This window comes from Passer domesticus, chromosome 32 (genome assembly GCF_036417665.1).
Source record: "Passer domesticus isolate bPasDom1 chromosome 32, bPasDom1.hap1, whole genome shotgun sequence".
Classification (NCBI taxonomy): Eukaryota; Metazoa; Chordata; class Aves; order Passeriformes; family Passeridae; genus Passer; species Passer domesticus.
Genome location: NC_087505.1, coordinates 1,597,891 through 1,607,629, shown reverse-complemented (window position 1 = coordinate 1,607,629; position 9,739 = coordinate 1,597,891). Strand labels below are relative to the sequence as shown.

General features: G+C 68.7%; 1 protein-coding gene across 4 annotated transcripts; it reads right to left on the bottom strand.

Moving 5' to 3' along the window:
- Nucleotides 1-3: 3 nt before the first annotated feature.
- Nucleotides 4-8,974, bottom strand: RORC (RAR related orphan receptor C). Of its 4 annotated transcripts, XM_064401645.1 has the most exons (10): nt 8,911-8,974; nt 5,337-5,422; nt 4,830-4,971; nt 3,736-4,122; nt 3,165-3,286; nt 2,876-3,008; nt 2,117-2,224; nt 1,936-2,046; nt 1,104-1,213; nt 4-572 (listed from the first exon to the last, which is right to left on the bottom strand). In XM_064401645.1, the coding sequence occupies exons 1-10, from the start codon at nt 8,915-8,917 to the stop codon at nt 411-413; spliced, it is 1,368 nt and encodes a 455-aa protein (XP_064257715.1). In that variant the 5' UTR covers nt 8,918-8,974; the 3' UTR covers nt 4-410. The 4 variants fall into 4 exon arrangements, 3 of the variants coding, with proteins under 3 accessions (XP_064257715.1, XP_064257714.1, XP_064257716.1); XM_064401644.1 differs by lacking the exon at nt 8,911-8,974 and having other exon boundaries at nt 5,337-5,467; XM_064401646.1 differs by lacking the exon at nt 8,911-8,974 and having other exon boundaries at nt 4,830-4,954; nt 5,337-5,443.
- Nucleotides 8,975-9,739: the final 765 nt, after the last annotated feature.

Genomic DNA, 9,739 nt, shown 5'->3' with positions numbered 1-9,739 from the left:
CCCCAAAAACGCCTTTATTCACCTCAAACACCGCCCCGCTGAGCCCCGCCGCCGCGTGGGGACCGTGGGACAGCCCGGGGGGGACCGGGACAGCGGGCACGCACGGGGACCGGGACGGCGGGAACCCACGGGGACCGGGACAGCGGGCACGCACGGGGACCGGGCACCCACGGCGGACAGAGCCCCGCCAGGTGCCGCATTCCCGGCAGGTGCCGGGGTGGGAGCACCCCCAGGTGTGCCCAGGGGCGGCCCCGGTGATCCCGGTAATCCCGGGGGTCCCGGTAATCCCGGGGGTCCCGGTGATGCCGGAGGTCCCGGTAATGTCGGGGGTCCCGGTGATCCCGGGGGTCTCGGCGGTCCCGATGTCGCGCTCAGCAGGGTCCCGGTGCTCCCGGTGCTCCCGGTGTCGCTCAGCGGGTCCCCGCGGGGCCCTCGGCGGGGTCGGGGGCGAAGAGCTCCCGGTAGAGCGGGGGGAAGGCGGCCGAGGCCCCCGCGGGGTGGCGGCGGCGGAAAGCCTGGAGCTGCTCCAGGTGCTGCGAGCACAGAGCGCGGAGCCGGCCCGGGGCGGGCAGCTGCGGGGACACGGCGGGGACACGGCTGGGACACCGGGGAGACACCCAGGGACACGGCTGTCACCGCGGGGACACGGCTGGGACACCGGGGACACCGCGGGGACACGGCTGGGACTCCCGGGGACACGGCTGGGACACCGGGGACACGGCTGGGACACCGGGGAGACACCCAGGGACACCGCGGGGACACGGCTGTCACCGCGGGGACACGGCTGGGACACCGGGGACACCGCAGGGACACACGGGGGGGACACGCGTGACACACGCGCAGGGAACCCCCCCGAGCCAGGGTCACCCCCAATGTCCCCAGACCCCCGCCCTGACCCCCTCCCCATGCCCAGGGACCGCCAGGGACACCCCCGTGTCCCCTCCCGGTGTCCCCTCCCGGTGTCCCCACCGTGTCCCTCGATGTCCCCGTGTTCCCTCCCTGGTGTCCCCGTTTCCCTCGATGTCCCCGTGTCCCCTCCCGGTGTTCCCACTGTCCCCGGTGTCCCGTCCCGGTGTCCCCTCCCGGTGTCCCGGTGTCCCCACCCGTGCCAGCAGCCCCTCGCGGCGGGTCCGGCGCAGCAGGAGCCGGAAGGCGACATCGAGCTGTCCCTGCAGCCGCGCCACCCGCGGGCGGTCCTGCAGCCACGGCCGGCCTGGGGACAGCGACAGCCGTGGGGACACGGACAGGAGTGTGGGGACAGCGACAGGGCGTGGGGACACGGACAGGGACGGGGACAGGGACGGGGACACGGACAGAAGTGTGGGGACAGCGACAGGGACGGGGAAACGGACAGGGGCATGGGGACAGGGACAGGGACGGGGACACGGACAGGAGTGTGGGGACACGGACACGGTGTGGGGACAGGGCGTGAGGACAGGGACAGGCGTGGGGACAGGGGCACGAGCGTGGGACACCTTGGGGACGCTGTGGGGGACACCCCGGGGACAACCTGGGGACACCTTGGGGACACTTTAGGGACACCCTGAGGACACCCCGGGGACACCCTGAGGACACCTTGGGGACACCTTGGGGACACCCGGAGGACACCCAGAGGATACCTTGGGCGTAACCCCTCGGACACCTTGGGGACACCCAGAGGACACCTTGGGGACACTCCGGGGCCACCCAGAGGACACCTTGGGGACACTCCGGGGCCACCCAGAGGATACGTTGGGGACACCCTGAGGACACCCCGGGGACACTTTGGGGACACCCCGCCGCCCACCCCGCTCAGGGACAAACCTCATTTGGGATTTGGGGAGGGACACGGGGCGGGGACACGGAGCGGGACAAGGAGCGGGGGCGCCGGGGGGACACTGAGCGACACTCGGGGACACTCGGGGACACTGGGGGACACTCGGGGACAGCGCTGACCGGCGTTGAGCAGCAGCAGCGCGCTCAGCAGCGCCAGCTCGCTCTCGGAGCAGCGCAGCGCGCTCAGCCCCCGCGCGAAGTCAAAGACGGACGCGACGAGCTCGGGACACCCTGGGGACAGCGCGGTGTCACCGCTGTCCCCAGCTGTCCCCGCGCGTCCCCCGGCCGTGTCCAGCCCTACCCAGCGAGAGGAAGAGCTCGGGCCCCGCCAGTTTGCCCTCGAACAGGACCGTGCCCGTGGCGGCGTCCACGGCGCGACACATCCGCAGCAGGACAACCTCCATGGCCCCTGTCCCCGCGGGAGGCGACAGCGCTGCTGGCACCGGCGACACCGCCCCCGGCTCCGGGGGGCGCGGAGGGGACCCGCGGTGGTGGCCCTGGGTGGTGTCACCTCGGCAGGGAGGAGGGGGGGACTTTGGGGACTGTCACCTCTCCCTGGGACACGCGGGATTGTCACCTCGGCAGGGAGGATGGAGGGGACATTGGGGACTGTCACCTCGCCGTGGGACACGCGGGATTGTCACCTCGGCAGGGAGGATGGAGGGGACTTTGGGGACTGTCACCTCACCGTGGGGCACAGGGGATTGTCACCTCGGCAGGGAGGATGGAGGGGACTTTGGGGACTGTCACCTCCCCCTGGGACACGCGGGAGTGTCACAAGGGGACAGGGTGGCCCCAGAGCTGGAGACAAGGAGATGGGACAGCCCTGGGGCTGGGGACAAGGAGACAGAATGTCGCTGGGGCTGGGGACAATGTCACAAGGCGACAGGGTGGCCCTGGGACTGGGGACAAGAGCACAGGGTGGCCTTGGGGCTGGTGACAATGTGGTGCGGTGTCCCTGGGGCTGGTGACAAGGGGCCGGGGTGTCCCTGTGAGTGTGCCCCGGGGCTCGGGGTGGCCCTGGGGTGGTGGCAGTGCCACGGGGACGCGGTGGCCGTACCCGCCTTGAGCAGGACGATCTGGTCGTGCTGGCTGAGCTGCAGGAAGCCGCGCAGGCGCTTGGCGAACGCCACCACGCGCTCGATGGCCTCGGTGACACGGCGGGCACAGCGCTGCCACATCTCCGCCGCGGGCTGCGGGAGCGGCTGTCACCCCCGCGCCACCCCGGGGACAGCCGCGCCACCCCTGGGGACAGCCGTGCCACCCCTGGGGACAGCTGTGCCACCGCGGGGGACACCGTGTCACCCCTGGGGACAGCCGTGCCACCCCTGGGGACAGCCATGCCACACCTGGCTCTGGTAGGCGCGGATCTCCTCGGGGCTGAAGGTGGCCCAGCGGTGGCCCTGGAGGTCCTCGGCGCGGGGGTGGCACGTGGCACGGTGTGACAGCAGGACACTCTGTGTCAGCAGCTCTGAGGGGACAGGGTGGCACGGTGTGACAGCAGGACACTGGGGTGGCACGGTGTGACAGCAGGACACTCTGTGTCAGCAGCTCTGAGGGGACACGCAGGGCTTGGGGACACGCGTGGGGACAGGGAGGGTGGCCCGGTGTGTGGCCTTGGTGGGTAGGGGGTCACCAGCGTGGTGGCATCCACGGGTGACAGAGCCGGTGCCACCACCACGGAGCACCCACAGGTGACATCCCGAGGTGTCACCAGCCCTGCTCGAACAGGTGACACCGCCAGTCCTGCAGGTGACACTGCCAGCCCGGCAGGTGACACTGCCAGCCTGGTAGGTGACATTTCCAGCCCCGCAGGTGACACGGCCAGCCCTCAGGTGACATTTCCAGCCCGCAGGTGACACCGCCAGCCCGCAGGTGACACCGCCAGCCCCGCAGGTGACAGTCCCCAGGGCCACTCACCGATCTCCAGCCCCGCGGGTGGCTCCGGGACGCCGCCGGTACCGGCCCGAGGGATCGGCCCCGCTGTCCCCGCCGTGTCCCCGTCCTGTCCCCGCCTTGTCGCCTCCTCCGCGGGCCACGCCCTGCTGGGACAGCCCGCGGGGACGGCGGGGGACAGCGGGGGACAGCGGGCGACACCGGGTGGCCCCGGGGCCGCCCGTTCCTGCTCCCGCTGTTCCCCTTTCCCCCGTTTTTCCCGGTCTTCCCGGTGCTCCAGCTGTTCCAGCTGTTCCGGCTGTTCCCGGTGTTCCCGGTGTTCCCGGTTTTTCTCCCGCTTTTCCAGCTGCTCCCGCACCTCGGCCTGGAGCCGGTCCCGCCGCTTCTTGGACATGCGGCCGAACTTGACGGCTGCGGGGACAGAGGGGACAGCGGGTGACACCGCAGCGCCGCGCGCGCGGGGACACCGAGCGGCCCGGCCCTTCCCGGGGACACCCCGGGCTGTCCCCAGGGCGGCGACAGCTGGCACCGGGGCAGGGGACAAGTGTCCTCAGGTGGGGACAAGTGTCCTCAGGGAGGGGGCAGGTGGCTGCAGCTTTGGGGGACAGCTGTCCCCAAACGCGGGGACACCAGGGGCGGGGACAGCTGTCCCCAGGGGCACAGGGCTGTGTCCCCAGGAGTTCCAGATGTCCCCAGGGGCACAAGGCAATGTCCCCAGGGGCACAGGGCGGTGTCCCCAGAGGGCACAGGTGTCCCTAAGGGCATAGAGCAGTGTCCCCAGGATCACAGGGTGGCGTCCCTAAGGAGTCCAGCTGTCCCCAGGGAAACAGATCGATGTCCCCAGGGTCACAGACCGATGTCCCCGGGGACACAGGGCGGTGTCCCCAGGGGTTCCAGATGTCCCCAGGGGGGTCCAGATGTCCCCGGGGTCACCAGATCGATGTCCCCAGGGGTCCAGATGTCCCCAGGGCACAGATCGATGTCCCCAAGGGCACAGATCGATGTCCCCAGGGGCACAGATCGATGTCCCCAGGGACAGTCCCCGTTGTCCCCGGGCTGGGTGGCGCTGTACCCGCGCTGTCCCCGCGCTGTCCCCGCGCTGTCCCCGTGTCACCCACCGTCGCGGGACATGCCGAGGCGCAGGCACTTCTGCAGGCGGCAGTGCTGGCAGCGCGTGCGGGTGGCGCGGTCGATGTCGCAGCGCTGCCCGCGGTGACACGCCAGGCTCGGCCCGCGCCGCTCGCTGCGCCGGAAGAAGCCCTGGGGTGGCACCGTGTCACACGTGTCACCAGTGTCAGCCGTGTCGCACCGCGGCACCATGTTCCCCTGTCCCAATGTCCCCCCCATGTCCCCCTGTCCCCCTCCATGTCCCCCTGCTCCCCAAGGTCCCCATGTCCCCCCTTGTCCCCATATTCCTCCATGTCCCCAAGTCCCCCTCACATCCCCCTTGTCCCCGTGTCCCCATATCCTCATGTCCCCCTCCTGTCCCCATGCCCCCCACATCCTCATATCCCAAATGTCCCCATGTCCCCCCTTGTCCCCATTTCCCCAATGTCCCCATGTCCCCCCTTATGCTCCACATGTCCCCATGTCCTTCCGTGTCCCCCCCCCTGTCCCGGTGTCACCTTGCAGCCCTCGCAGCTGATGACCCCGTAGTGCACCCCGGAGGATTTGTCCCCGCAGATCTTGCAGGGAATCACCTCGATGTGGGCTGGGGGGACACGGGGCACTGGCATGGGGACACGGGGACACTGGCATGGGGACATGGGGACACTGGCATGGGGACACTGCCAGGGGGTCCCTGTCACCAGGCACCCGTGGGACCCGCAGTGCCACCCGTGTCCTCCCATGGTTCAGGTGTCCCCATGGGCTCCTGTGTCACCTGTGGCACCTATGTCACCTCCCCTGAGGCTCCCCAGTGTCCCCAATGTCCCCGGTGTCCCCATTGTCCCCCCAGTGTCCCCAATGTCCCCAATGTCCCCAATGTCCCCAATGTCCCCATTGTCCCCAATGTCCCCCAATGTCCCCAATGTCCCCCAAGTCCCCAATGTCCCCAGTGTCCCCAATGTCCCCAATGTCCCCAATGCCCCCAATGTCCCCAATGTCCCCAGTGTCCCCAGTGTCCCCCAATGTCCCCAATGTCCCCAATGTCCCCAATGTCCCCAGTGTCCCCAATGTCCCCAATGTCCCCAATGTCCCCAATGTCCCCAGTGTCCCCAGTGTCCCCAGTGTCCCCGGTGTCCCCAGTGTCCCCAGTGTCCCCTGTCACCCGGTGCTGGCGCTGCCGGAGCCACAAAGCCACAACTGGGACACGGCCCCGGGACAGGAAACGCGCGGGGCCAGAACGGGACTGGGAGCTCCCAGTATGGCCCAGTTCAGCCCCAGTATGGGACTGGGAGCTCCCAGTACAGCCCTGGCCTGGCACTGATGCTCGTGCAAGGCCCTCGCTCCTCCACCTGCACACGCGTGTGACACACCTGGACACGTGTGACACTCTCTCAGACACATGTGCCAGCGCTGCCACACGCGTGTGACATCCCCAGACGCGTGTGACACACCCGCACACGTGTGACAACCCCGCCACATGCGTGTGGGACACCCCAGACATGTGTGACACCCTGGACACGTGTGACCCCCAGACATGCGTGTCAGCCCCAGACATGTGGGACACCCAGACACGTGTGACACCCCGACACGTGTGACACCCCGACACGTGTGACACCCCGACACGTGTGACATCCAGACATGTGTGACACCCTGGACACGTGTGACCCCCCCCCAGACATGCGTGTCAGCCCCAGACACGTGTGACACCCGGACACGTGTGACACCCCGACACGTGTGACATCCAGACACGTGTGACACCCCGACACGTGTGCCAGCCCCCCTCCCTCCCCCCGCCCCGTTTTCCTCCCGCCCCAGTTTTTTTGGGTTTTTGGTTTTTTGGTTTTTTTGGGGCCGGCGCCGCCCGCGCATCCGGCCCGGGGGGGGCTGGGGGGCACCGGGGGCACCGGGGGGACCGGGGGCACCGGGGGGACCCCGGTTCGGGGGCGCTGAGTCAGCCCCGCGCCCCGAATTGCTCGGCCCGTGCCGGGAAGCGCCGCGGCGGGGCCGCTCCTGCGGGAACCGGGGCACCCACGGGAACGGGGGCACCGGGAAACTGGGGGAACTGGGAGAACTGGGAGAACTGGGGCACCCACAAATCCGGGGTTACCGGGGAACGGGGGGGCCCCATCACACCGGGGGTTACCGGGGAACTGCAGGCACCGGGGCACTCCCGAAGCCGGCGGGTACCGGGTTTACCGGGAGAACCGGGGGCACCCACAGCACCGGGGACCGGCGGGATGGGGCACCGGGGGCACCGGGGGGATCTGGGGCACCGGGAAACACCGGGGGGTGCCGGTAACGGGGGCGACTCAGACCCACCGGCACCCGCCGGACTGGGAGCACTGGGGGCACTGGGGGAACTGGGGATACTGGGGGCACTGGGGGAACTGGGAGCACTGGGGATACTGGGGGCACTGGGGGCACTGGGGGAACTGGGGATACTGGGGGCACTGGGGGAACTGGGAGCACTGGGGATACTGGGAGCACTGGGGATACTGGGGGCACTGGGGGAACTGGGGGCACTGGGAGCACTGGGGGAACTGGGAGCACTGGGAGCACTGGGGGAACTGGGAGCACTGGGGGCACTGGGGGAACTGGGAGCACTGGGGATACTGGGAGCACTGGGGGCACTGGGGGAACTGGGAGCACTGGGGGCACTGGGGGAACTGGGAGCACCGGGGGTGCCCCTGCCCGGTGTCTCCTCCCGGCACCGGCGGGAGCGACAACGGAGCCAGTGCCACCAGTAACGGACTGGGACAGACTGGGAATGGACTGGGACACACCGGGAACGGACTGGGAATGGACTGGGACACACCGGGAACGGACTGGGACAGACTGGGAACGGACTGGGGCACACCAGGAACGGACTGGGACAGACCGGGACCCCCCAGTACGGAACTGGGACGCGCAAACCCTCCCCAGTATCACCATCCCCACCCCCAGTACCTCCCAGTACATCCCAGTCCCATCGCCCCCGGCACTGTCACCTCCTGTCCCCGCGACCCCCGGGGACAGCCCGGGACCGCCCCGGGCACCGCGACACCGGGGGGACAAGGAGGGGACAGGGAGGGGACAGAGGGGACACGGGGGGGACACTGAGGGGACAATGGGGACACGGGGGGGGACAGTGGGCACACGCAGGGCACACGGAGGGTCCCCGCGCCCGGCCCCCCCCACCCCGGGCCACCTGCGCGTCGCCGCCGTTGTCACCGCAGGGTCCCCCCGGGTCCCCCCCGGCGCCGCCGCCACATCAAGGGAGGGACCCGCAGGTGCGCGGGGGGAGCGACACACGTGTGACAGCCCGTGACACGTGTGTGGGACCTGACACATGCGTGTGGCAGGCGGTGACACGCGTGGGACGCCTGACACACGTGTGGGACCTGACACACGTGTGTGGGGCTGTGACACGCGTGAACAGCCTGCGACACGCGTGCGGGACGTGTGACAGGGGTGCGACCCCCGGAACACGCGAGTGGATCTCACAACAGCCATGGGCGGCGTGTGACACACCAAAACACGCGTGCACAGCCTGTGACACACCTGTGACACACCCGTGCTCCCCGTGACACACATGTGCACCCCAAAACAGGCATGTGCAGCCTGTGACACACGTGTGTGCCCTGTAACACACGTGCACAGCCCATGACAGACCCGTGTGCCCTGTGACACACCTGTGACACGCGTGTACAGCCTGTGACACACATGTGCTCCCCGTGACACACATGTGCACCCCAAAGCACGCAAGCACAGCCTGTGACACACGTGTACACACCGACACGTGTGTGTGTGCCCCGTGACACACCTGTACAGCCCGTGACACACCCGTGCTCCCTGTAACACACGTGTGCACGGCAAAACAGGCGTGCACAGCACGCAACAGGCGTGCACAGCCCGTGACACACCTGCGCACACTGTGACACACGTGTACAGCCTGTGACACACATGTGCACCCCAAAACACGTGAGCACAGCCTGTGGCACGCGTGTGCAGCCCGTGACACACCCGCGCACCCCCGAACACGCGTGTGCGGCCCCCACCCCCCCTCCTCGCACGCCCCCCCCGCCCCCCCTTGCACACGCGCGTGCCCCGCACCTCTCATGGCTCCGGCTCCCTCCAGCCCCGGCCCGGGCGGGGCCCTTTAAGGCCTCGGGGTCCCCCCCCCCGGCCCCCCCCCAAATTTCCCCGCCCCTCCCCCACCCCCCGCAATGGCCCCGCCCCCCCCAAGCATCCTCCCCCCCCCCCCCCAAAAAAAAAAAAAAAAAAAAAAAACCGCGGGAAATTTTCGAATTTCTCCGCAGGGAAACTGAGGCACGGAGGGGGGGGGGGGCGGACACCCCCGGGACCCCCCAGGAAATGGGGGGGAGGGGGGAGGGGACTCCAGTTCTGCAGTGGGGGCGGTTTTGGGGTGCGGCGACCCCAGAAAAACCCCTAAGTTCCCAATTTTGGGGTGCCGGGACCCCCCCGGAGTGGCGGAATTTTTGGGGCGCGCCCGTGGGACCCCCGGCACTGCCGGGTTTAATTTGGGGGGGGCAGAACTCTCCCCACCCCCCCAAAATCCCAATTTTGGGGGTGCAAAGACCCCAAATTTCTCATTTTTGGGGTTCAGAGGAGCCTAAAGTGACAAATTTTGGGGTGCAGGGACCCCGAACTCCCCACGGGCTCAATTTTGGGGTGTGGGGACCCCCCAGAGTTCCCAGTTTGGGGTTCAGGGACCCCAAATCACCCAAATTTTGCGGCACAGAGACCCCAAATTTCCAAATTTTGGGGTTCCGGGACCCCAAAGTTCCCAATTTTGGGGCACAGGGACCCGAAATTTCCAATTTTTGGGGGTTCAGGAACCCCAAATTCCCCAATTTTGGGGTTCAGGAACCCCAAAGTTCCCATTTTTGGGGTGTCCCCCCGATATCACCACAACGTCACC

Bases quoted from the DNA above. Each gene is read 5' to 3' on its own strand.
- RORC (XM_064401644.1), bottom strand. From the start codon at position 5,447: ATGCCAGTGCCCCGTGTCCCCCCAGCCCACATCGAGGTGATTCCCTGC. The intron at 4,972-5,336 runs GTGACACCGGGA...GTGCCACCCCAG, and splicing joins TCAGCTGCGAGGGCTGCAAG to GGCTTCTTCCGGCGCAGCGA. The intron at 1,214-1,935 runs GTCAGCGCTGTC...CGCTGTCCCCAG, and splicing joins GCTGCTGCTGCTCAACGCCG to GCCGGCCGTGGCTGCAGGAC.